The 27,829-nt window shown below is 45.5% G+C and overlaps 1 protein-coding gene across 1 annotated transcript; it reads left to right on the forward strand.

Moving 5' to 3' along the window:
• Positions 1 to 543: 543 nt before the first annotated feature.
• On the forward strand, positions 544 to 27,829 carry HHLA1 (HERV-H LTR-associating 1). The gene is made up of 16 exons (XM_006189210.2): positions 544 to 639; positions 1,898 to 1,957; positions 5,098 to 5,157; positions 6,023 to 6,103; positions 6,603 to 6,686; positions 6,788 to 6,871; positions 11,871 to 11,954; positions 13,699 to 13,755; positions 13,858 to 13,950; positions 15,250 to 15,501; positions 17,376 to 17,621; positions 19,970 to 20,038; positions 20,366 to 20,440; positions 22,761 to 22,917; positions 25,535 to 25,617; positions 27,231 to 27,829. Exons 1-16 carry the CDS (start codon positions 561 to 563, stop codon positions 27,272 to 27,274), a joined length of 1,608 nt encoding a protein of 535 aa, XP_006189272.1. The 5' UTR covers positions 544 to 560; the 3' UTR covers positions 27,275 to 27,829.

The raw sequence follows: 27,829 nt of genomic DNA on the forward strand, positions 1-27,829 counted from the left end.
TGGAAGGGACACTGATTCTCCCTGAATATGCATGCACCACCCCCTTCCCATATTCCCAGATCGCCTGCAGTTATGTGGGGCCACGTGAGTAATTCTGGCGTGGGCTGTAAATAAAAGTGAGTGTGTTACCTCCTGCCAGAGCATTTAAGGGTTGGTGCACAATCCTTCAGCTCTGTCCCTTCCACTGCCACCAAGAGTCAATAACTAAAGAGGCCCCAGGGAAGGTAGAGAACTCTAAGTTGGTGCAGATTCCATTAATCGGGGCCTCTGACCGACTGTGAGGAGCAGAAGTCCCTACGAGCTTGCAGTGAGTATAGACTATAAACAAGAAACCAGCTTTTGTTGTTGAATTAAGCCAACGAGATGGTGGAGTTAATTTGTCACTTCAGCATAAGCTAACCTATCCTAACTATACAATGCTTTTTATAGGTTCTGTTTCCTCTGACTCCCCAGGCAGAGTTCTCGAGTACATTCTGCATCCGTGTGGTTAGTCATCTAGCTGGTTGCCTCCAAGTGCTTGCTTGCTTGCTTGCTTCCAGGTGAACCAGAGCATCACAGACATGCCGGGCTTCCTGCTACGTGGTCCTCTGGCGAGGCTGTGCGTCGGCCTTGCGTGTGTCCTGTCCCTTTGGAACACAGGTGGGTCTGGTCGGAGTACAAGAAGCGTCTGTTCTCTATACTAAGTTTAGGTATTCGTTGCGCTTTAGAGAATTGTAGCAGCCAGCGTTTCAGCTCAGAACCCGAACCCTAAATGAGTCTGATTGAAATGGCAACAGTAAGTTCCCTTCTCTGGTTCTGTCACTTGACTTTTTGCATTTGAGTCCCATTTGGCCGCAGAATTACCTGCACTTCCACCGTTACCTCCCTTGTCCACACTGCGGTCTTCTCTTCGCTGGAGCACCAGGAGAGCTTTCTCCTCCTGTCTTCTGTGATCCGTTCTCCGCTCACCAGCCTGGGCCATCTTTCCATAATTTCATGAAGTCCTCTTCCAAGCTCCTCCCTCATTTCTCCCTCCTCCTCCCAAGAAGTATTCAGTGACTCACTGCTTCTCTTGGGACACTATCCCAAGTCATGTAACACTACGTGGCCCAGCCCCCCGTGGCACCTGCAGCTCCTACAATCCCCCATCTCCTTCATCCATTATGCTCCATGATGTTGGCCTTCTTTCAGTTCTTTTTTTTTTTTTCGGTCCTGGGGGGAAGTAATTGGGTTTATTTATTATTATTTTTTTTTTTAGAGGAGGTGCTGGGGATTGAACCTAGGACCTCATGCGTACTAAGCATGTGCTCTACCACTTGAGCTATACCCTCCCCCACTCTTTCAGTTCTTAAAGTAATACTCACACCCATCTTCGACCCTGGGCACACACTGTTATCTATACACCGAATAATCCCTCGGCCAGTTATATCCTCCTCAAATACTACTCATCTTTCAGATCTCAGCTGAATGACACCTCCCAGGGACGGTTTTCGTATCACTGAGATTAGATCAGGCTCCCTGTTACATACATCGAAAATGTCCTTCAAAGCATCTAACATTGTTTGTAAAAACATCCATGAGCCTTTGTTTCCTGCATGTCTGCCTTCCCAACTAGACTGTAAGTTCCATGCAGATGGAATTTGCATCCATCTGTTCATCATGCTACCCCAGCATCTAACCTAGACAATGCCTATTCAAGTCTAGCTCTGTAATAAGACCATCAATTATTAGTGTTACTATAGTTAGTCAATAAATATTTGATGACTAAGTGATTGAATGAATGAACAAACCACATGTCAGATTTTAAGCAAGGCCAGATCATAATTTTCCCACCTTTAAAAGGATTATTTTGGATTAAATTTTCTCTGCTGTTATGTCTGGGTTATCATTTCTCTGATGAGAGTTTTTTTCACTGTAGTGTCTGCCTTTAAAGGAGAAGCCAAGAAGGAAAATGCCATGACCTTCCTACCTACAACAGGTAAATGGGCAGGGGGTCCTCCCTGGCTCACTCTGTCTGGGGCAAATTCCTTGGCTCCTCTGAACCTCCCTTTGTCTGTAAGGTGGAGATTGTATCTGTATCTCAGGCTCTGGCAGTCGTAGTAATAGTGCCCGTGAGCTGCTCGATGCTTTATGGGTTCACGGTACACCTCAGTTCCCATGATCTGGTTAAATCCGCAAGGACTGTGACATTCTATCAGCAACAGAAGATTTCATAATGGGAGATACTGTTATTTGCCAGCACCACCTCTGTCATAATTCCACCTTTTTTTGACTTTTTATTTTTGGATGGTTTGATATTGGTTGTGAAGCAAGACAGTGAGGGTATGGCAACACAAAGGACACATCAGAGTCGGGGGAGCTGTGTTTCTGTCCCTAAATCTTTGGCAAACAAGCAGGATAAGTTTTTGAACACTTTTGAATTTGGGGAAGGGGGCGGGAGTGGGAATTGCTCTTTATTTAAAATTTTTTATTTACTTTTAATTAGTTAGTACATTTACATAGTTCAAAATACAAAAGGTACAAAAGTGTATAAAAGTTAACTGTTCCCCCAGTCAACCACTTCGCTTCCCCAGGGGACACCAATCGCATCAATTTCTTGTCTATAAGCAATGTAATTTTCAATAAATATTTCCCCTATTGGGGCCTTAAATTTTCTCTTGAAATGGAAGCAACAATTTCTGCTTCGCAGGTGCTCATAAAGGATAAAGGGTAATAAAATCTGAACATAGCTAAGTATGAAGAGAGCCGATACTGTCTGTCTTAGAGATACTACCATGTAGTCTTTTGATCCCAAAAGGGAACAACAGCTTTATGTTATCTGCCCAGCAATTTATTTAAAATGCCTTTACACAGCATCCTATTCAGAAATCCCTGCTTCAGGAGTGTCTCGTTCACGTTTCCAATATCGTTATCAAAATCCACCCACGGGTGTGCAATTATAAAAAGAAGTGGTATAAAATCTGAACATAGCTAAGTATGAAGAGAGCCGATACTGTCTGTCTTAGAGATACTACCATGTAGTCTTTTGATCCCAAAAGGGAACAACAGCTTTATGTTATCTGCCCAGCAATTTATTTAAAATGCCTTTACACAGCATCCTATTCAGAAATCCCTGCTTCAGGAGTGTCTCGTTCACGTTTCCAATATCGTTATCAAAATCCACCCACGGGTGTGCAATTATAAAAAGAAGTGGTAGAAATCATTTTTCCTCGTGCAAGGAGCAGTACTCAAGAAAAGTTCTTGTTTAGGAAGATCGCAGCCCAGGCCTCATCGTTCTGACTCGACAGGTGTAGGAATCCTGCCAGCCCAGAAACCTATAGCATCCTTGAGGCCTGGGAATCCAGAGCCCAGGTGACCCTGGCCCCTCACCTGCATGGAAGGCTCTGCTGCCAGGTCAGGTAGCAGGAGAGGTTAAGGTGCCTCCCACAGATCTTGCTGCAGCTGCTCCTGTTCCCGCAGAGTGACCCTCAGGCCACCTCAGGGAGACAGCTCGACTCTCCTAAGCCAGAGGTCGGCTTGCTTGACAGCTTCTGGCCTGCTTGGTAATAAGTGTCTGTCTCAGACTTTGTTTAGTTGTAGCATAAACCCCCACCTCCAGTTCCGTGTGCTAGTTGAGGAGAGTCATCACCTTTGCCCACCTCTAACCCCAAAGCTCTGATACTGAACCAAAAAGCCTGATCATCGGTGAAAGGCCAAACTGGGCCTAAGTTCCAACAGAGCACATGAAAAGCAGAGGGAACCACCTAAGTGTCCATCCGCAGGTGAATGGAAAGAGAAAATGCAGTATATATACATAATGGAATATTATATGGCCTTAAAATAGAAGGAAATCCTGCCATTTGCAACAACATGAATAAACCTAGAGGACATTATGCTAAGTGAGATCAGCCAGTCAAGAAGGATGAATACTACATGATGCCTCTTCTTTGCAGAACCTAAAATAGTCAAATTCACAGAGGCAGAGAGAAGAAAGGTGGTTGCCAGGAGCCGGGGGAGGGAGAAACAGGGCCACTAGCCAGATGTGGGATTTAGGTACATCCCTTAACATCTCTGGGCCTCGATTTCCGCATCTTTCAGCGGGGGTGTTGGACAAGATGACTTTTAAGGATGTTATAAATTGTGTGAGGCTGTGCTTCCACAATACTATTTTATTCATAAAAACTTTTGTTTCAGTGTCTGGAAATAAAGAAGTTAAGAAGGAAAATGATGAAGCTTTCCTTGGTGCAACAGGTAACGAGACCAGCCCTAAATCTGGCTTAATCTCTAATAGTATAACTCGTTTTCAGCCTCTCTGTGCCCTGGTTTTTTCATGTATAAAATGGACATAAAGCCCTTCTCCAGTGGAATACGACATGGAAAAGTCATCATTACAACAATAATATAACAATGCAGTATGATTAAATGACATCTAATCCCAAACAGCTGATCTTTCTGGTCTCGGCTTTATGTCACTTCCTCCATCCCCCGGACCAGGTTGGGCTCTCTGAGAGAGGCGCTCACAGCATCCTGCTGCTCCCTGTTTGGCACTCCTCACGTGGGATTACACGTGAATCTCCTCGTCCCTCTGAGCCGCAGGCAGTGGCTCTGTGGAGGTGGAGACCCTGTCCTTTCCCACTGACCTCTTTATGCCCGACACCTAGCACGCTGCTTGGCCCTAGGTGAGTATGTACTGAATGAGTGAAGAATGAATGAACGCCTTTGGCATTTCAAGATTTCCTTTGACATTTTCTTCTTTGGTGGCATGAAACTGGCTGAGTAGGCAAGTGACCTGATGTTTTGGAAGTAGGTTCTGACCCTTCATTAGCAAGGGTCAGTTGTGCAAGTTTCTTCTCCCTGAGCCTTGGTTTCCAAACCCAGTAAAGAGAAGGGGTGGCCTAGACCCCCTGCATGGAAATCACCTTGTCTGTTTATTAAACTGTGGACTTTTAGACCATGCCCAGCCCAAAGGGACTAGAATCCCCGAGGGAGGGATCCAGGGCCTGCCTTTTTGCAGTGCCCCCAGTGATGCACATCACTAAGGCAGAGGGCAGCCATAATATGGGCCTCCAAGGCCTCTCTAGGAGTGTGGGGCTGGGGCTGAAGTCTCCATTTCTCTCCTGAAGTCATTTCTCTTCCCAGTGTCTAGCCTTAGAGGAGAAGAGAAGAGAGAAAAGGGGGTCGCTTTTCTGGGCACCACAGGTGACTACCACCCACTTCACACACACACACCCCAGTGCTCCATGGGTGGCCTGGGCTCCTGAGGCAACTTCTCCCACCCCTCTGGACCTCCATTCCCGACCCCCACAGCAGGGCAACCGCATCTCCCCAGTCCTCAGATTGCTTTATCCACAATTAATCAACATTAGGTAAGAGTTGAAAAGGACAATGTTTGCAAAAATACAAAGAGTAACATCAAGCACTGTTTCCTCCTTGTCAACCGTTGTTTCCAAATCTTCAGGGAAAAGCTGGGAGAAGGGCAGATTTTAATCCAGCAGCGGCCCTCCACTTGGCTGCAAGCTAACAATATCTGGGCCATTGGCTGACTGATTGATTTAGGTGCTGATGTCTGGGACCCCTCCCAGACCTATTAAACCCGAATCTCTAAGGACAGAGCCCAAACATCAGGACTGTGGAATTGAAAGAAAAATCTTTCCGGGGATGCCAGTGGCCAGCCAGGAGCTGAGCTCCTCTGTGAGACGGCACCATCATTTATATTACCCAGCGCATCAAGAACGTCTGTGATTTCCTAGGGCTTATAAATTACATATGAGCATCTTCCACCAACCTCTACTCCCTCCAAATGCAGAGAGGAAATATTCCCTAAAGTAAGTGCTCCTTGTGTTTCACCGGGACTTCTACCTACTTGTCACGGTATGTGCCATTGGTTGTCACTTCCTGAGGACAGGAACTGCCTTTTATCTTCCAACTCCTCGTGCTGGGTACAGGGTGTAAGTTCAATAAATGTCCAAAGAGGAGGCACAGCTGCCTGAATGCTGGAAGTGAGGAACTTTCTTCGGTTGCCGAGAAAGGCCCACCAAGGACATTATCTTTGAATCTCTTCCAGAGCTGCCTGCGAGGTCGGTTGATCTGTCTGCACTTAATCTGACAGAGCTGGTGAACGGGATGCTGAGTAGAGCTTTAAAAGGTGACCGCTTCTTTCAAAAGCACGATCTGGGTCCATTTTTGTCTCGTTCCTGCTTCACTGCTGGACTCCTGGTGGCCTGGGCAAGACGCGCCTGGTCTGTGTGGGTCAGCTCCTCCGTGCTCAGAGCGGAGGACTGGGCCCTACTTAGCTCACGGTGAGATGGAAAACCCCCATGTGAAGCAGGGGGTCCGCCGACAGTCTGAGAGCAAGCCGCGTTCCTCACACGGGGCCTGCGCAGGCGTTTCTAACCCCAACTGCATTATTAAACAATCTCTAGAGCTGAAGGACAGATCAGGAAATACAGCCAAGGGACATGTACTGCACTTTTTTGGTTTGCTTTGATTTGATCTTGTTTATTCTTCTCCATTTTAATTATTTGTTACTTTCACGTGTTTATTGCATTATTAATTTCTAGTATCAGTTTACTCATTTCTACGGCTGTTCCTTTACTGTTGTTTAGTAGGCATTTGCTGTCTCTTTGTCTCGCTTTCTTTGGCAGAGAGCACGAAGTTCTTCTCCTTGCTGAGTATCACTTCCTACAGCTCCTTCGCCTTCCACAAGTTCGCGGTGGCCATTTACAACAGTGAGTGCTGTGGCTCTTCTTGGTGGTGATGATGCCAGGCCGTGGGCTGGCAGGGCCGGGCTGTGTGTCAGGGATGCCATGTGGTTCGTTTCCCTTCTTAGTTTCTCACCTGAGGCCTGTGGACCTGGCCCGATTCCCCGCGCGGTACTGCTACTGCTTAAACAACGGGACCAATGACTTATCAGGTGGGTGGAACTCACCATGAGGCCCACAGGCTAAGATGGGGAAACACAGTGATATCCGTTATGCTTGAATATGTGCACTTTCATTGTCCCAGAAAATTCTTTTCTTGTCTTTTATTTCACTCTAGAGAAATAGTTATGTCTGCACAAAGGGGCAAGAACAAAATGTAGCATTGTTTTAAGAGCAAAATCTGAGAACAGTCTGAATATTCATCATTAGGAAAATGGTTGAACAGTCTACTGTGTCACCAAACTTTGGAGAGCAGTCGTAGACAGTACATAAATGCATGCACATGGCCAGATGCGGCCTGTGTACGGAAATATTAGCTAGAGAGTTCCAAAGTAAGTAAATGGAATAAAATATCATTGGTAAAAAAATATTGATGTATCTGAACACCGGACTGGTGATTAACGCTGAGAAGAAGATTGGAGTCTATGTTTGAAAAAAAAGAGTGTTGATTAAGGGGACTTTGTATTATCTGATTTTTTTTCAATAACAGTGTATTCATGTATTACTTTTATAGTTAAAAATTAAGGGTACGACATGTTCCTCATTTTTAGAGAATCCTGAAAAGTAAAAATGAAAATTACTCTCTCCCCACTAACGTAACCATTCAACAGTTCTTTATTGAGCACATGCTATTAGAAAGACACCCTTCTAGGTGTGAGGGCACCACCCTGAGTGAAGTGGACATGCCCCCTGCTCTCATGAACTTAGATTCTGTAGGAAGGGGGTGCAGGAATAAACTGAAAACACACGGTAGGTTGGCTAATAGTGTGACCATGAGAACAATGAAGCAGGGGACGGGGTGAGGAGGGAAGTGATGGTGGGGATGGCTGCTGTGTGCAGGGTGGTCAGGGAAACCCCCTCTAAAGAGGTGAGGGTTGAGGGGCACCCTGTAGGCAGTGGAGAGACATAGTGATGATATGGATGATACCTGGGGACAGAGTGTTCCAGGCAAAAGCCCAGGAAACAAAGTGAGGACTGGAGAGCCCAGTGTGGCTGGAACAGGTGAGCTAAGTCAGAAAGTCCTGGGAAATGAGCTCAGAATTGTAAGGGCAAGGCAGGAAGGGTGCTGCAGATCACGTAGAAGTTTATAATCTGCCACAAGGATTTCAATTTTTACTCTAAATTTTAAAAAAGCCATTTTGATTATCCACACAGAGAAGTGACGTGATCTAATTTACATTTTAAAAGGATCCTTTTGGCTGCTTGTTAAAGAATAGACTATAAGAGAACAAAGACTGAAGGATGAAAAGCCTCCTGCTTTTTTTCCCCAACTTAACCTAATATTAAAAATATTTTCCATGATATGACAAACTCTTTGCAAATATGTGTGATAGTTACATAACCTATGAATGTGAGCATTTTCTTAGCTAGTATGCTGTTGAATTTTGGGGTGGAGTCTGGGTTTTTCTTAAGATAAAAAAATCCTGTATTGGATATCTTTGTGCATGAAACTTTTCCCTGTTTTAGATTACTTTTTGAGGATAGATTCCCCAAGGTGGGATTTCTGGACCAACGTTGTGAACGTTTTAAAGAGAATAATGGTCATTGTTAACGAGTACTGGCTGCCAGGCCCTGCAATAAGTACCATCGTCTTATTTAACTCACCCTCTGAGCTTTGTCCGCAAATTACACTTGGGAGGGAAAAAGTTCTTCATGATTGCATCTTTCTCACTATGTCATTAGCCCCTGCTGGGGGCCAAGTTTAGTGCAGGCATTGGGTCCCTGCCCCGATGGTATGAACGATAAAAATAAAATTTACAAAGTGGAGTCACATCGGCTGGGAAATTCTGTGATTCTGTTTGGTGAGCCAAAGTGTATTTCTGCACATGTGAAATGCTTATTTAAAAAGAATTGATCCAGGGCTGATTACTACTAATAAAACAGCACCTTGCTCCCGTGGTAAGCCGCGGCGACTTCCACGGAGTGCCTGATGCCGATTCCCCTCAGGTTGCTACCTGGGGCCACTTAGACCAACATCTTGCCATTGTTCGAAATCTTTGGGGAGGGATGTGTATTCGTGGATAATCTTCAGACCTGGATCATTTTCTTTTGAATATTCTCGACTCTAACATATAGCCTTCCTTCGAGGGTGCTTTTGCTTAATAAGAATAGCTTAAATTTCCTTGATTAAAAAAATAATATAAGGTGATGTTAAAATGCCATACACTATGGAAAGTATAATCCAAAAATCAGAAATTGATATCCCAACGTCCACAGGTCATCCCATCACCCAAGGGGGTCTAAGCCACCTCTCTCTAACCCATCCGTCTTAGCCACCTCTCCAACCTACCTCTCCTTCCCACCTACCTACTCCATCCACCTACCCATCTGCTGTAAAATTCTCCTTAGAATACAAGGTAGGCTCTTATAACAAAAGACCCCAAAGTAAGGTGGCTTATGGAAGGGAAAGTTTTCATGTGTGACAGTCTGGGCCACACAGTCCAGGGCTGCTCTGATGGGTTCATAGTTTAGAAGCCCAGGCTCCTTCTAGCTTTTTGCTCTGCCTTCCGCAAGTTTTGGCCCTTGTTCTCATAGTCCAGGGTGATTTGTGACCACACCACATCCCAGCTACAAGGAAGGGGAGAAAGGAATCGGAAGGCATGCCCATTCACTGGAGAAACTTCCGTTGCCCAGAATTGAGTCATTTGGCCACACCCACCTGCAAAGCAGGCCTGAACATGTAACTTTCAATTATGTTAAACCACCATGTGCCCAACTGAAATTTCACATTCTCTTCCTGGAGGAAAATGAGACGATGGTTATTGGGAGACAGTCATCAGTGTCTACCATGTTTTCCATGAAGTTTTATAACCCACCTCTGAACTAATCAGCATGTCTTAAAAAAATTGCATTCCAATGAATATAAATAGGCTTCATCCTTCATATGAATTCATAGTATTAATTGAAAGAATGTACCATAATTTATTTAATTTATCTCCTTTTATGGAAACTATTTTTTAAACAACTATCAACAATGCTATGATGAGTGCTAGTGTACAATCGTTTGGACTGTTTGCCGAATTATCAGTATAGGATAAAGTCCTCAAAATAGAATTGTTGTCTGACAGGAAGAGGGTTTTGTGATGATTCAAACTGCTAAAATTTCCTCTAGAAATCATGCGTAAGTTTACATTCTTATCAATAATGTTTGAAAGCATGTGTTTTTCCACACCCTTGCCAACACTGCGTACTAAGTACATTTGTAAATCATTACCAGTAAGATAGACAAAAAGGGCTTTTTCTCTTACTTTCTATTTATATATGAAAGTAGTCAGAAATCATTCATCTCTAAGTGTTGCTAGTAAATTAGATTACTCAAATTTTCAGTAAAACAAAGAATATCTTTGAGATATTGAAAACTGATTTTCTTCCAAGCAGACCAGACTGTGAAGGCAGTTTTAAAGGTAGAATTAACAAAAACACGTTGAGGAAGAGCAGAGGTGGGAATTTAGGCACGAATAGGAGCTTTAGCACAAGGCAGATCTCAGCTCAAATGGCAGCTGTGCCACATGCTCTGGGACCTTGGGGACTCTCCATCATCTCTCTGAAACTTGGCAGAATCTGGACTCCATCCTTGGTGTTGGGGCTCCAGAACCATGCTCATAGCTTCTATGCAGTATTACTAGTGGATTCCAATTGTGGATTGTGATTTTTTGGTCTGTTTATGCGTCTTTCTCTCCTACTAATCTCAGTCTCTGGTGGGCAGAGATGTTGTCTGACACAGTCCTCCAGTGCCTAACATGTGTCTGGCACACTGCAAACACTCAGTGAGTATTTATTAGATGAATGAATTAATAAACAAAGGAGACTTTTGAGAATCAGAAAGAAAAGAGATGGCATAAGAAATGAAATACTGTTCTTCCTCAGTTTCCATAACATGACTAGGAACAGATCTGTCTTGGAGATGTAGAGAAGGATGCCCAAGTTTGCCTACCTTCTGTGTGGCCAGGTGTGCACACCTGCACAGGTGCACTGCCACATTCCCCTCTAGGAGAAACCATGCGTCCACACAGGTGTAAGATGGTGCCTCACGTAGAATGGTGCCCACCTCCTATTTGTCTCCCATGTTGTACATCCACTGGTTGTCACATTTTCATGCCTCTCTGGGTTCTATATTTTCAAGTCAGCTTACCCCCCACCCCAGCTCATGATCCCATTACTGAGTAAAAGAGGCATTTATACATTGATGGGAACTACCCAAGGGACCTCAGAGACTTCTTCTTTAGAAAGTCACTGTTTGGGGCTCCTAGAATACATACCCCTTGCTTTAGAAGCCAAGAACTTGCTGGGGCCTGTAAAACCATAAGTGAACAGCAGAGGAGGCAGCAGCTGTTTGGGTAAGAAGTGTATTAGGAACTTTCATTGGTCAGTGGCACCCACCGTGTCAAGCCTTGTTCAAAAGACTTGCCTAGAGAGAATGTTCTCAAAAACATTATAGCTTGAAATATAAGGTTATCCCAATCTCCTCCCATCAGCCTTCTTGGCATGGGACGCAGGCAGAAAGGTTGCTGGTTCTATTTTGTATAGAGCCCTTGTCTCCTTGATAGTACATAATTTATCACCCATCACTAAGTTTGGTATCAATTTGAAAATCTGAAATTATGAAAATTTACACCCCATGCCCGCAGGGTTGCTTCCTGTCTGATGGATTTGGTATCCTGAAGCAATTAGATGAAATAACAGGGCAAAAACCAATCAGAAAAACTGTTACTCAACGGTACAGACTCGCACAGCTCTTTGTGCTGGCAGAGGAGGATCAGAGGGGGAGGAGAAAGGGGATTATAATGATGGAACCAAAAGTTTTCTGCTTGCCTGAAATTAAATTTTTTTAAATAATTCTTTTTATGACTGTTAATATTCTTCAATACACTGAACTAAGTCAGACTTGTCAAATCTACTCTGAAAAATCCAAATACAATATTCTCTTCCCCTCAAGTTTCTGAAATCTAAACCAAGTCTCAGAAATTTAAACCTCTCCAATCTGTCTTGCAGACTTCACAGCCCTCCTGGTGGACGTCATTGGAAATTCTACCAGCTACCTCACAGAGATTTTTAAGTCGACCTCCATTCTTTCAGGTGTGCTCATCTTGAAAATGCTTGTGAATTTGAGACTTGGCATTCATCATGGAACATAAACCTAGTAAACACCCCAACCCGAACCCCTACCATAGGCCAGGCTGCCAGGAACTTCAGTGTAAGTTTTATGTAGACAATCAGTGTGGTCCCGTGTCAGCCACTGGTATTTGAAGGTTCCATCTTCCCATCAGAACTAGTCCTGGGGTCCAAAAAACTGGAGAAAAAATCCAAGGCTCAAAGTTCGGGGAGAAGAAGCAAACTCAAAAAAAAAATTCTGTTGGACAACTATACTCCCATTTTAAAGATAGGAAAACTGAGATTCAACGAGGCTGAATATTTTGCTCAAGGTTGGTTCAGAATTCATATTTAGGTCTGTGTGGAGCCTAAACTCATGTCTGACATACAGTTGAGAAAGAAATGCCTCATTTATAAGGTGGCTTCATATAACCCTGAGCCAGTTCACCCTCCCCTGGGGACTTAACTTTGAAAAGCACAGATCTAGTCAATGGCCTAATACATGGTCTCATCAGAAAAATGGTGCTCTGTACTATGGAGCAACTACTGCTATAGAAGCAGTGGGGGAAGAAGAAAAAAAAAATAATAAATATCATTAGGTGCCCAGGGCTCTTCTAAGGGCTTTCCATGGATTCCTTCATTGGACCCTCACTGCAACCCTATGGGGTAGCTACCATATTTATCCCCACTTTACACGTGAGAGGTGGACCCACTTGCCCAAATCATTCTGCAGAGATAGAATTCTAACCCAGGTGATCTGGCTCTGAAGTCCACGCTCTTTTGTTGGGGGGAAGATTACATTTATTTATTTATTTTAATGGAAGTACTGGGGATGGAACCCAGGACCTCATATGTGCTAAGCATGTGCTTTACCACTGAGCTATAGCTTCCCCGAAGCCCATGCTCTTGGTCACTACGCTGACACATATAATAATAGGACCATGTTAACAATAACCGTTATTATTATCATGACTACTTACTGAGCTCTTCTATTTGCCAGGCACCATACTTAGAGTTTCACACACATTATCTCACTGGATCGTCGGAGCCATCCACCAGGGGTGTCCAACCACACGTCCACGGTCCTTCAGGCAGCATCTTCAGGGACAAGAGTGTTTAGGAACTCAGAAGTTTTCACTTTTGAAGGTCTAACAGGGTGTCTGCACCACACATAACATAATGCCTCCAGCAGCACCCAGGACAGCCTGCTACGTACCAAACACATTCATAGGCATTTGGCAAAATGGGTGACTCTCTACACTAAAGAGGGATTGACAAAGCCATGCTTTGCCACCAGATGAGTTTTGATATCAAACTCACACAAAGCCTTCCATCTTACAGAGATTTGGGGATTTGGAAAGGGCAAATAAGGGACTATGGGATTTGAACTTTCCCTGTTTTAAAGCAAGTGAGCTCCTAGAGGAGTCAAGCAGTTCATGTATATTCACTTAACTAATTAGTGGCAGAGCTAACGTTGTAATCCTGGCAGCTGACCCCAGAGGCTTTGCCCTTAGCGTTACATTATACTGCACCCCTGCTCTTCAAAAAAAAAAAAAAACCAACCAGAAAATCAGGGCTGCCTGAAAATCAGAGCTCCTAAATAAACAGTGAGCCTTATTTTCCTGTAGCATCTGAGCTAGAGGTTTCCTGCTTAATTTTCATTTCAACGAAAGGCTTAACAGCTCCAGACCCATTGCTAAGTCCCGTTATGTACCGGTCTGTCTTACAGTGAGTCAGATGAATGAATCCGACTGCATCTTCATCTGTGTGATGACGGGAAAGTCAGGTGAACCATCAGCCATTCTTTGACAAGCTCTCTGAGCTGAGAATTAAACACAAACCTCCGGCAGGTGAGCCCAAGATTTGACTCTCGGCATGGTTTTTGCAGGAAGGAATTTTTCTGACTTCTGGGAGATGGCAGAAAAATCTCCCGTTATCAATTACACATTTACCAGCAGCATGCCTGGTGTTCTGGGTGAGTGTAAACCTCCCAAACTCCTACTATACAGTCTCCAGACCAGGGTCCCAGCCAGCAAGCTGAACACTGAATGCTGTCCTCAGGTGTTTATTTAGCTGTACTGTGTTAAAATCAGAGGATTTCATCATTTAAAAACCTTTTTTGCATTTCTAGATTTTTTTTTTTTTTTTTTTTTTGCAAAACATCTGGCAGCCCTGAATCCTCCCCCTTACCCATGGCAACAAGCAACTGGAGTTGAGCAGCTGCTGCCCCCATCCTCCGCATTAAGAAAGACACCTTTCTCCTCTTTTCCATAGTCCTCACTGCTCCCTATTGCCTTGCACCTTTTCCCCTCATATTAACTACCTGGCTTTGGTAGGTATTTCAATTTGTGACCCTGTTGTAGACATTGGTCCTCTGTGATACCCAGGCGCTACCCAACCATCCTCCTCCCCTCCATGCACACACCCACCCATCTTCCTGCCTTTTCTCTAGCACCAGGTGGTATGTTTAGAACCACCTTAAAGCCGTCTTTCTCCCCTACACTCAACTGTCATTTCTAGCTGAATAAATTTTCTGGACTCTGGCTGCTCTTCCAAGATCACCTGCTGCTTCTATGATTATCTTAGATCAAGTCTTCGTCATCTACCTTTACTGTAATAGTCTCCAAATGAATCTCCTTTGACCCTGCCTCTAATTTCTCCACAATGTCCATCCTTTGCCATAAGAGTGATAATGTGATTGGGTTATGTCTCTTCACTGCTCAGAACTCCCAAGTCAGCAGCAGAGGGTCCGAAGTCCTTAGTCTTGTGCATACCCATTAATTCTCCTTCTGAATTAAGCCTTCCTGCTGTCTCTGTGGGGGTCTGTCTGCCTGGCAGCTTCTGGCAGCCCTTAATTCCTCCAAATTTCACCTCTGGTCCCTAGTTGTACCCGCAGGGCATATGAGCAAACCTAATGCCTCTTCCAGGGACAGTTCCAGAGCCGTGGAGGGGCTGAGAGCTGCCAAGTGGGCAAGGACTCTGACGGGATTCAGGTTCCATTCAGGAAACACGTCAGGTGTCTGATGCTTTTGGTCTGACAGCTTTGCACTGTGTGCACAGTGCTTTTTCACACAGCATTTCAAAGATGGATATTTTAGCTAAATTTGTCATTCAAGGAGAAACCCTTCTCTTGGGATATAAGGTGTCATTCGGATTAAGATTTGAATCTCTGCATTCTGTATCATTGCTGTCTGATGACCTTTCAGTGGCTCGACAGTTCTTTGTGTCCACAGTGCCAGGCAAAGTAAAGCTGCCGTTGCCTGTCTCCTCAAATGTGCAGCTACCAGGGGCATGGCCGGGACTTCACAGCTCACACCCACCAGCCCACAGACACTACCAGGGACAAGCCCCCTGCATGGACCCCAGAGCACTGGAGTGTCTGCTCCGAGAACCTCTTCCAGAACAGAGACAACTCCTCCTTCAGAGGGAGGGCAGACCATGAACACGGACGGGCTTCCTGAGCTTCTCACCAGAGCCACGACCAGAGCCACGGCCACCCCCGGCAGTGCCTCCTCCACCCTCCCAGCCTTGGGTAAGGTTTCTCACCCTTTCCTCCCCTGTCCTGTTGCCCTCTCCAGTTCCTTTCAGACCAGATACATACGTGGAATCCTTCCCTTATCCCTTCTCCACCAGCCTCTTCCTTCTTCAGCATCCCTTAAGTAGGAGATTGATGTGAGCCAGTACGGGTTCAATACATATAAGCAAAGGCAGCAAATGTCACTGGCATAAAGTCTTTCTAATGTTTATTTTGATAAATTTTGAAATACTTTTAAAACTCACAAGAAGCTGCAAAAATAATACAGAATTTCTCTGGTACCCTTCAGCCAGCATCCCCCAATGATAACATCTTATATAATTGTAGTATATTGTAATATTAGGTATTTTTATTTCAGCAAAGCAGTTAGCAGTATCTGTCCTGAAGTTCACAGTAAATGGTGAAATGAAGTCAACATCTTCTGGCGAGGTTAGATTAATGTGTAGCTGGCTGGATAATGATGCCAAGAATGTGTTAATGACTTAATGCCAGTGTGAAAAACGGCTGCTGATGACATGCTGAGAAGTTCCTCTTTTCCCATCATTTTTGTGGAGACGATCCGTGGTGTTGTCACTGGATGTAAAGGGCGTGCTTATCCTATTTGGAAATAAGATACAACTGTGATAAGTCTTTCATTAAAAGTCAGTTACGTCTCAGTGAGTTCCAACAATGGACAGAGTCATCAGAATTCATTCATTCATTCACTCATTCATTCATTCATCAAAACATGCGTTTAATACCAGATCCCAGGCTAGCTGTTAAAATAAAAAACACAGCTCTATCAAAGTTCCCTTTCCTTCCTGAACTCACAGATCTAAGGGAGAGACGTAGACAAGTAAACTGATCATTATGATCCAGTTTACACAGAGTTATTGCCCTGGAGAGCCCAGACAGGGGGCTCCCCTGAGGAGGTTAAGAACTGATAAAAGTCAGGCAGGCAGGGAGACAAGCATGAGAAGGAATCAGCTTCACTAACAAGAAAAGGGTTTGGTAATATATCCAGCATCATCGTAACTGTAAAGCTAGAAAGCTTTCCAGTATAAAATGAAAAAAAGATGTAATTGCTAGTAGCCAGAAAAATCATGAAGTACCTAGCTATCACCCGAACAGGGAAAGTGCGAGTTTTATATAAGAAAAACTGCAAAACTTGAATGAGAATAATAAACGCACATTCAAATAAATAAAGTGATGCACCGTGCTCTGAATGAGAAATGTGAGTATTCTAAAGATGACGACTGTTCCAACTTAACGTATAGACTTAAAATCCTCCCAGAGGATTAGTTTTGAAAAAGAAATTTAATTCCTACCATGAGAATGAACAAGTGAAAGTGTCTGATAATTGTTTAAAAAGACCAATGAGGGAAGACTTGTCTTAATTCCCATCCTGTGGAATTGTAGGGCAGACACCATCATCCTCATCACCACCACCACCATCATCATCTCCTCCCTTTTAATGGTAAAGCTAAAAAGAGTTCAGTAACTTGCCCTGAAGTTCACAGCATGGAGGAGGTGGGAGCGGAATTTGCACCTCCAGTTCTCTTCACCTTTAACCCTGTAACCTTTCCACTATGTCACATGATTAGAAACATACTTCTTAAATTTGACAGAGTCTACCATCCCCCAAACACACACCCTAGCTGATTGGTGAGTGTCCTCCAAATTCGGAGAATGTTTTTTAATTGGTGGTTAGGGAAACAAAGCTGAGTTTGGTCCACTGATTCCAGTTCAGAGTAGAGTTTAAGTCCCTGGATTATCTGTATTATGGGTGTGCATTGCATGTACCCTTTGATTATATTTCAGTGTCTTGTAAATTTTACATCTGAGTCAAAGTGGTCAAGCAGGTGCGTGCCCTGTTATTGTCACTTGTGCAGCTACCGGGAAGGTGGCCGGAACTCCCAGGGTGACAGCCCACAGGCAGGCATGGGCTTCCACACTGCCTGTGCTCCGGGCTCAGGTCACCAGGGAGAAAACCCCTGGAGGGCCTCCCTGGGAAACCCTTTCGTCCACACCAGCATCTGCAGAGTCCGAGGAGGCCACGAGCACAAGGAACCTTTCCTGGTCTCCTGCTAGGACAGTAGCCGCACCTGACAGCCCATCCTGGACCAGCCTGACCTCAGGTAAGAGAGGATGCTCACTCCCACCTCCATTAATTACATATGGAAATATACTGATATACACATTAAAATGTCATCATATAGTATGAGGGAGGCCTGCGCTCTGAAAGGCACTTGGAAAATTGTCAAGTGTGATTCCAATTTTGTGTTTGTGTGTGGACTTATGTGTGTATGCATGTGCGTGTGTATGATAAATAGGCACAAACACAAAAATAAAAAATAAAATAAGACTGAGAGAAATTCACAACGTGTTAACCTTGACTCTATCTGGGGAGTACGTAGGGTTTTGATTTTTTCTTCACTTGAGTGTCATAAATTTTGCATATTTTCAACTCCTATAATCAGACAAAAATGGTTTGTGTGTTTTTAAAATCTTTGCCTCTGGTCTCTGCAGCCAGAGGCCCTTCCTCTGTGCTTCTGTGTTCAGTGGATGGTAACTGTCATCACTGCTGTGCTGTTAGGGTCCATGAACTTGACCTTCCTCCCTTTCGGCCTGTGCTCGCTTTAGACCTGTGTCTGTAATCTCCGGTTCCCATGAAACACAGCAGGCCTTCAGTGACAGCTGATTGAGTTGCCTGAATTCCTTAAGAAATAGAGGGCAAGAAGCAAATGAATTTTAAAGGGAAATGTTAAGTCTTGACTTTGTGCTCAAAATCTCACTTGCACAAACAGATCTGGGAGTGCAAACTGATGGCTTTACTCAGAGAAACACGTGGCATTACTGCATAGGGAAAAAGAAAGGCTGACACACCCTTGGGTTTGGCCAGTGGCCCAGCAGCAGTCAGCGGGCCCTGAGGCTTTGCGCGCTGGGCTTTATTTCAGACACCGTAGGGCGGAGTCCTGACTCCACCCTCGCTGTCTCCTTAGGTAGTTCTTTTGATTTCTGAGTCCCGGTTTTCTCATCTTCGAAATGAGGGAGGCGATGCCAACTTTTCCGAGTGGCTGTGATGATTCAGCGAGGTGATGGCTGTCAGGTGTGCAGCTCAACATGCGGCACCTTGGAACCACTCAGTCAACGGCAACGGCCACCACCCTGTCCCACTGCGCCCACAGCGGCAGCAGAGTGGCAGCCTCTGGAGACACAGTAGGAAGGGTTGTGGCAAACCCTACATCCCCCGGAGACCAGCCTTTTACTTTTGGCCCCTTGCAGCTCTAATCCTCCGTAATTCTGCAGTCCTTTAGTTAAAGTGTGACTAGCCACCGCAGACAAGCCCGTGCTGTGTTTGGGGTGTGGTCAGGGCTGCTCAGTTTCCAGAACTGCATAGAAACAAAGCATCTGTTCTAAGACAGAACAGTGCCATCTGTGTTCAGGGGCTCCCCTCAGTGTCTGAATCCAAAGAGGAGGCTGACCCACTCTGAGAAAATGACAAAGTTGCCGCCTGGAGCTGGGCCTCCTGCATACAGTCAGCCGTAAATGCATCAGGCTGCTCGCCTCTGCTGCTGAGGCAGTTTGGTGTAACGTTGTCTCACCCACCAGCCTAGCAGAGGAGCCTGATAGAGACCAAGCGGATTGCAGCCCCGTGCCCTCAAGCCCAGGCTCTGAGACCGCCCCCCGCCCCCCACCTCATCCTCCAGGCTCCAGCCACAGCAGACTGCCTTCCACTCACTTCTCGGCGTCTTTGCTGAAGCTCTTTCCTCTGCCTGGAAGGCTGGTTCCCCTCACTGACGGCTGTGCTTCTTCTGTCCCAGGGAAGATGTCACCTGCCTCAGCCCCCACCCCCGTGTCACAGTGCACCCCAGCCTCACCCCTTTCCTTCCACTTGACCACACGAGCGAATGGCCCGCTTCATCCTCCTCCCCCTCATTCCCTATAAGAAGGCTGCTTTGCTGGTCTTGCCAGAGGCGTGAATCTTGACATCACGATCACTCCCCAAAGTGGCCCTTAACTCAGGACTTTATGGACAGGATCAAAAGAGCTGTTGAGCTGAGCCCGCTCTATCGCGGGATTGGACGTTCCTGGGGTGGGGTGAGTGTGCGCGCCGGACTCAGCTGGAGGAAGAGCACCTCGTGTCCCCTTCGCCCGGGAGCGCCGTGCTTGGACATGGCCCGTGCATCACCACTGCTCTCCCGTGTGGCTCCGTCGTGTCATGCCAGCGTCAGCTGGTTTCCAATGGCCCCAACACACTGGATCACAGTTACCGAGGGACTTGCCCGTTTCCTCCTAGACATTGGCAGAGCCTCCATTGTGAGCTCTATTTCTTACTCATTTCCGCATCCTCAGCGCCCTGCCAGGTACCTGGCTCGATGAGCAGCAGTGGATGAACCGGGCAGGACTGGCAGCGGGGGGCTCTTCTCCTGCTCACGCATCCTCAGAAGATGCTCAAGCTCACCTCTCTCTTCTCCCATCCCAGACACACCCACCCCTGGCACACAGACTCCGCGTCCTACCAAGGCTCCGGCCCCCAGATATCCACAGACAGGTAAGCACGTGCCCCCAGAAAGGGAAACCCACTCCCCAGGGCGGGAAACACAGCTTCAGGGCCAGGACGCGATGGGAGCGGGGCAGCTTGGGCAGACTAAGCTTGTTATTGTACTTTCTTGGTTCTAACAGAAGAGGCAGGAGAACTGCCAGACTGGGCTATTAAATGCCCCCATAACTTTGCATAGAGCACTCCCTCTTTCTTGGCTACAATTGTCCAATAGATTTCTCAGACTCTTTACCTTTAAGATGTTGTGATTCTCTGCTTGTGTGTATAACCCAAGTCCATGTCATTTGGACCTTTGCGAGGCCATCATTGCCCTTGCAGGTGATGTCCCTGCCGGGTGGCCCTTTACCCCTGGAGAAGCGCCAGCTGTGGTCCCAGGACCCCACCAGGTTTCAAGTACGTGCCGGCACCCCGTCCCTCCCATGGTTTGTGTCTGCTTTGGACAAGGTTATGCAGTATAATAAAAAGAGGTTTGTTTGGTAAATTTAGATCCAGACTGCTGAGATTAAATCCTAGCTCTACTGTTTATTGGTGAGGTGGCCTTGAATTCCAGAATTCAATTTCCTTGGTGGTAAAGCAAGAATAATGACAATTATTGTGGGCACTAAAAATGTCTTTTTTTTCCTGCAGGGTTTTGCATTAGGTAAGTAATGTGTGTGGCAGTGATTTGGAACTGGAGCACACCATATAAGTTAATTCAATCCACTTTTATTGAATGAATGCCCATTGAGCGTGTTCTGCGCACTTTGCGAATGGAAGCTGTTCTTATGATGAGCGTGATGTTAGCAGGAGAGGCAGGAGTGAAGGACGGCTCCAAAATTCCCACCCCCTGGGTGTCATTTAGTTTTGCTCTGTTTGGAAGGACATCCCTGAGCACTGAACTATTACGGAATTCTAGCGGAAACCATCTCCTGGCCTTGCACCTGACGGAGGCTCAGGACTTGGAGTTTCTGTGGTTTACGCAGCATTTTTCCAGTGTTTGGACATCCCACTGCCCTTTTGTCTGTGGAGCCAGTTTCCGTAAGAAAGAAATTGGTACAAAGTAAGTCCTTCAAAGCCGTTTGAGTCCTCAGGCCCCTCCCCGTCCTGGATGCCTTTCTATACTAGTTTCTGGAATATTCCTGGACCATCAAGGCATATGTCAACAGGGCATTATTAAGTTGCTGGAGCCTGCACCGTCTCCTTTTTCACATCCCCTACAATCTGCCTCAGCCTCCCTTTCAACTGGCAGTGAATGGTGAATGGGCCTTTCAGACACAAAGACATGATTGTGCTACTGGAGGAAATTACAGCCGTTTTTTCCTCCAGGTTCTAAAAAAACACATGAGTGGTGCAGATGGGGGCAGCTGTCAGACTGAGTTTTAGAAAGCAAGTTGACTATATCTGTCTGTGTCCATGTCTATATCTGCATCTGCGTCTTCCTATATAGCTCTATCCATCCATCCACCCATCCATCCATCCATCCATCTATCCATCTATCCATCCACCTAATGAGAAATACAAGTATAAAATGAAGGGGTTCTGGCATCTTCCAGTAAATGATTCTGCCCATCCCCAGAAATTTATGCCACCACTATGACATTCACTTACTCACCCAATAAATATTTATTAAGCTTCTACTGTGGGCCAGATACTGTGCTATGCCTACTTTTTCTTCACAATATTTCTGCAGGGAAGGCAATGTTATCTTCATTCAGCCATTTTAGTGAGTCCTACAGATAAAAAGTGACTAAGTTTTGAGCCAAGATCTAATTCCAAGGCCTGTGTTTATTCCACTCCTTTATGTTACCTCTCCAAGTTTCTCCGTATGTACAAAAAATTGCAATTTAAGAAGGAAGTGGTAAGGTTCTTAAGAGAAAAAGCAGTAAATTCCATGTGCATCTAGAGAGGAGGAGATGACTTCTATCTGGGGAAGATCATTCAAGAGGAGTTTATTAATTGAGAATCTGGCATCTGAACAAGGTTTGCCTCTAAATACGCATTCCACGCAGAGGCACAGCTAATGGAAAGGCACTGAGGCAGGAAAGGACTGATATTTTCCAAGGACTGAGAAAGGCTTTGTGGCTGGGATTTATATAGTCAGTCAAAAGAATTTGAAGTGAATTTTCTAACTGATATCCTACAGCAATAAACTCTTGGTGTGGTTGGTTGTTGCAAACTTCTTGCTGCCAGAATTCTTTGTTCTTGCAGCTGTCCACGTGGGTCAGGTCATGATGTTCCTGTAAACCTCCAACAAGACAATTGTTATTTTCTGTTCTGTAACTTTTTATCTCTCTTTGAATGAAAGATATTATACTTTTATAGGCCAAGCCTTGAGAATGGGCTATCCTGTGTATTTCAGGCTTTAGACAACATTCTTTTAGGCAACATTCTTTTACAAAGCCATGTAGCCAGCATGACTCAGCACAAACAGCAGAGCACAAGGGTTAGAACTAAAGGAATAAATAGATCCAGTATGGAGTCAGATTGGTTCTTCTGTTATAGTGAGACCATCTCTGATTTCCTCCAGGAACTAGATCCCCACCCTTCTCCACCTGTCCCTGGGAACTCTCACAGCAGCTTTACCTGACCATGTGAAACAACGCCATGTTTACCTGTTGGTCTAGAGCTACCTGAGGTCGGGGTGAGACTGTATTCACCTAGCACAGTCCCTGTCAAAGGGATGATGCTTGCTAAATCCTTATTGATGTGAATGGTCTGGGATTGCATCTTCTAGGGTGTCCTGAGCCAAGCCTCAGGGATGGGGCCATGACAGCTACTCCTCTCACACTGGCCATCCAGGAGCTCAACCCTTGCCTGATGGAGCTGTGCCGCTTTTTCCAGCAATGCCTCTGCATGAGCCAGAAGAGAGACCCCAGGATGGAGGCTGTGAGGTGACCTGGACCAGTATTTATAGTCTTCTTATTCTGTGTGGCTTCTCTGCAGGCCACTAAGTGGTCAGACATTAAGTAATCCACTCACAGGTGACAGGGGTACCTCATGGAATGGACACTCCAGTGAATCCTCTACTATACTGTCACCCCTTGAGAGCCAGGTGGGACCTCATTCATTTCTGGGTCAGTAGAGCCAAGATCAGGCCATGACATAGTCAGTGGAGTCAAGTCAAGTGTTGTCAAGTTGAGTTGTGTCACATCTGCTGAAATGTTTGCAGAGGACTTTAAGTGGTCCTTGAACCCCAGTGTCCTCAGTCTGGCAAGATTCGCTAGAAGATAATAATCAGAGGTCATGGCTACCTAAATGCCAGTTCTTTCATAAATCCCTAGCAGTCATTTACTGACCCAGTGAGAAAGTTGCAAAAGGAAAATTAGAAGGCAGATCCCATCTTATATTAAGAAGGACTAGGTATGGGCATTTTCCTGGCCTGGAATGCTGACATGCTGGCCTTCCTTCTGGGATTTATCCTTGGCTGTAAACCCAGAGCCAAACAACATATATAAATATTTCTACTCCAATGATGTGAGGCCAGTCTCTCAGATCTTTAATGTTATTTTCAAAATCTGCTTATGAGATCATTCAGTTTTTCAAATCTCCATTATCCACTGGCTCTGAGCCCCAAGGTCAGATCTGCAGCCTTTTTCCATCACCCCTTTCTGGCCCTGGACTTGGATCCCTCAATCAGTGCGGATGCCTCCTCTACTTATGCAAGATGTGAAGACCCAAAGGCGTTAGCAAGCATGGTGGAGGCTCCACCGCACAGGCTGATGAGAAAGAAGAGAAAACTTTGGCAACAATACTTTGTTACCGAATCTGCCCACTGGTAGATCCTTGTTCCTGTACCTCGCTCTTTAAATCAACAACACGTGTCAAGTCTCTGCTATGGATCAGTTTTGCACTGAGCTGAGCCTGCACTATATAGAGATGACTCAGAAGTGGACTCAGAAACTGAGGATTTCATAGTTGGGAAGAGAAAATGGTCATAAACCCTAATTAAAATATGATGTGGTAAGTGACAGAATCAAGTCACGTGCACAGGCAAAATCCATCAATCTTATCCCCTTGGCAAAAAAAAAAAAATCACATTTGAAAAATCCATATGGCATATTGGCTGGAAGGACAGTGAGGAAGGCAGAAGTTTGTAGGAAAAAGTTTTGAGTTTAAATTTGGAGAAATGAGGAAGCATCTGTAAACCTGAGCTTATCCCTTCCTTCCCCTGGGTTTCAACCTATAGTGACTTGTCCTATAATCACATAGGAAGCACTGAGTACAGGCTGAGAAAAACAGCGCGAGAGGCTGGCTTTGCTCAGTGTGCTTGTTGAATACGCAGCCTCTGCGATTAAAAAAACCCTGGTTTAGTGGGGAAGTTGGCTGTGTGAAGAGACAAATCACAAAGCAGTCTGACATGTACTACAGCAGACCCTGAATACGGGCGTTGGGGCCTGAGGGGCAATAACTAAGAGGGCTTGTGGAGGAATAGGAGTCTTCTAGGCAGAAGGTGGGAGAGGCTACTCCAGCGAAAGGAACAGCATGTGCAGAGAAGGAGAGTGAGAGGCAGTCTGGAATGTCCTCGGACCACGGAGAGTTCCACGTGGCTACGCAAAGATGGGAGGCCACTGTCTCTGACCTCTGTCCTGAGTCAGGAAAACCTGGACCTTTGCGGCACCTGCTTAGCTCTTGAAAATGAGTTTTGACTTTTCCTCAAGAGTTCCAGCAGCAACATCTCTGTGCCTCAGTTTCCTCAGTTTTACAGTGTCCTGTAAACTGAAGGTAACAGAGCTTGGGATATCTTTCCAGCTAGCTTTACAGGAGCCATTAGTTGCTCCCCAGAATATGCTAGAATCACAGAATGATAGAGATGGAGGAGAAATTAGGGAATGTTTAGCGCAAGCTCCTCATGTATCAGGTGAAGGATGGAAAGGGAAGCAGAGTCCCAGAGTCCGACGTCGAGCCAGGGACACAGCCTGCACTGGAAACTCTTCTTCCTAACGGTGTGATCACTAGGAAGGGCCTTTCATCAAAGCTCTTTGAAGCAGTCCCTGCAGCCACCAGCCAAGGGCAGGATATGATTTTGCAAAGTATTTGCTGCAGTGTTAACTAGGACAGCACTGCCCTCTAACTCCACCTCACACACAAAAATACATAAATGAACTTCATCATTAATCGAGCGCCTATGGTAAGCCTGGCGTTGTCCGGAACTTCCCAAACGTTTTCGCCTGGCATCCTCAGGACACCCTGTGAGTGTAGATTCTATTATTACCTTTTGTTTGTATATGAGAAAACCAAGGTCCGGAGAATTGAGTAGTCAACCTGAAATCACACATCCTAGTAAGTAATGATGGTATGACTAAAAATAAGTCTTTCTGACTCTAACATCTAAGCTTTTTCCTACTCAGCCTCATTCTCTGTCTCTCCTCCCACACCCTAGAAAGATGGAGAGGGCTGTACTTTGCTGTGAATAATTAGCCATTATGACTTTTTTTTTTTCAAATTATGGTTGTTGTCCAATAGCCACAAAGACTAATAATTGCTCTTAACTTTAATTGAAACCTTTAGGTACTGTCTTGAATACTATTCCTGGTTTCTTAAGAATGCAACATACATCTGCCAGAGGGTGAAAAGGGTGTCCCGTTCACACAGTAAGTATGCAGCTTCACTATGTTGTAAATTGCTTGCTATGAAAAGTGTCTAGAACTCTGAGCGATGTTCCTGCCTTTGCATGGGGTCAGCAGGAGGAAGGAGAGCTCATCTAGTGATCATTAACCCTACACAAAAAGGGTCTAGGGTATTTCTGATTTCCCTTCTCCTAACAGTTTGAAAAAAAAGTGGGAGTCAGCCCAACCAAGCACTGTTCCTTTCTGTGTGTTCTTGGGCAAGTTTCTTATCCTCTCTGAGTCCCCACCTGAGTGCAAAAGACAAAAACAAATGAAACAGAAGACGATCACAAGGTAAACACTCAAATTCTAGACCAAAGCACAATGTATACAAATAATTCAAGAAAAAGAAGGCAGCTTGAGGTGCTGGTGGTAGGGTGCCCAGTACCTCTCCTTGTCCTCCTGACATCTGAGCCCAGTTTATTCTCAGGGATGCCACATGTCTTTGTTTTTTCTTCTATTCCTGCTTACAAAAGTGACCGGTCTTGTCTGTCCCCAAAACCAATAGTTTGACCATTTTATAGTGCCATCATCCTGAACTGTCTGCTCAAGGGACTCTGGCTTTTAAAAACCACAGGATTCAGTTGAACTCTGGAAAAACCCCTTCTTCATGTAACCCAGATATAAGTGGGTGCTCATATGGCAATGAGCTTATGTTACAACAATCAAACGAAAGACTAGCTCGGCCCCCCAGCCCCCCAGCTCCCTTAGAGCTCTTACAGAACATCACATGGGATGCGTGACAACACTGCCTAGAAACTCCTTATTCTTCTTGCCCCGCCTTTCCCTCCCACTTCTTGCCCCAAGCTTCTTGCCTCAAAACCTCTCTTGAGGCTTTATTTTCCAACATATCACCCAATAACCCTCCAAAAATCAAGCTTTCTGGCTCTCTCTTTGCTTTCCTCTCCCTTCTGTGGTGAGTTTTGTTTCCTTTTGCCTCTTGCTGTCTTCTCTCTCAAACACAGCATCCTTGTTTCTTATACAAATCCATCCCCCCATGTGTCCTGTCTTTTCTTTCCATCAGCTTTATTCTTCCTCATAAAAACCAAGCATTTGGGGGGGGGTGGTGGTTGGACGGGCTCAGTAGCCAAAGATAGAAATCCCTTTACCCGTTATGGAGAGAGGGAAGGGGAAATCTTGCAGATTACTTATTGAATAACCCTTCTTTGGTCCTGGCCACATGAAAATCTCCACGCGAACGTCATATGACAGTTCCTGAGCAACATGATAATGAGTTTAGTGATAGTTTAGATCACTGTGCATCCAGGTAAGTCTTCCAAGCCCCCTAAATAGGAGGTGATGAGACCCTTCTCAAACTGGGGAGATGAGGTTGGTACAGCTGGGTGTTAGAAAAGCATCGCTGAACACAGACTGGAGAAATGAGCGTTGCTCCCCATTTGACTTTTCTGCTGACTAACAAGGGAGTCTTGCACAAGTTCCTGTTTCTCTGATATTGACTCTGAGTAACTCCCTGTCTTGCACGGCCACACACTTGCCCTCTGGAAGGGCCTGAACCATCGCTGGTGCTGCTAGAGTTTATGTCTCTGTAGCATTTCCTTCTCAGCCCCATGAGTTCCTTCTCTCCCTTTCCCCCCTAGCCTTAAAACAAAAATGCCTGGAGAATATCTGCAAGTCTGTTTGAGGCTTTGGAAAATCAAGTGGGCGACATCTCTTCATCCTGGCCCCTGGCCCAAGTCGGCTGCACTTACAGAATTCACCCAGGAACCAGCCAGAGCATCAATTAACTGAGCGTGGTTCTTTATGGAAGTGGCCTTTCTTTCTCTCCTGAAAATTGGTGTAAGGTCTTGAAGGTGGGAGGCCACGTGATAGAGCTCTCACCATCAGGGCAGTGATGCCAGCTCCCCTGCCTGCTCCGAGGCCGTGGGAACCACATATCGACTTTCAAGAAACTCCCATGATGCTTGCAACAATCTTGAGACTGGAGAAATGGGGTGAGGTGGGGGCGTCACACAGCATGAACAAAGCAGTCTAGGCACTGAGACCGTGACACAGTGCCTGAAGGGACTAAAACTCGGGACTTCAGGAAGATGACACCAGGATAAATGACGAAAACGGAATCCAGCCTCTGGAGAGACTCACGTGTGATTTCCCTCTGCAGTGTACTCCAGCTGGGTTGTCTGCAGCCAATCAGACTTGCTATACTGTGCGTCCAGGTGATCTTCCAAGCCCCCTAAAT

The sequence above is a fragment of the Camelus ferus genome, chromosome 25 (assembly GCF_009834535.1).
Source record: "Camelus ferus isolate YT-003-E chromosome 25, BCGSAC_Cfer_1.0, whole genome shotgun sequence".
In the NCBI taxonomy this organism is placed as follows: Eukaryota; Metazoa; Chordata; class Mammalia; order Artiodactyla; family Camelidae; genus Camelus; species Camelus ferus.

Excerpts from the sequence above, each read along its gene's own strand:
- HHLA1 (XM_006189210.2), top strand. The coding sequence starts at position 561 with ATGCCGGGCTTCCTGCTACGTGGTCCTCTGGCGAGGCTGTGCGTCGGC. Across the intron at positions 20,039-20,365 it reads CCCCAGATATCCACAGACAG|GTGATGTCCCTGCCGGGTGG; the intron begins GTAAGCACGTGC and ends TTGCCCTTGCAG. Across the intron at positions 20,441-22,760 it reads AGGACCCCACCAGGTTTCAA|GGTGTCCTGAGCCAAGCCTC; the intron begins GTACGTGCCGGC and ends TGCATCTTCTAG.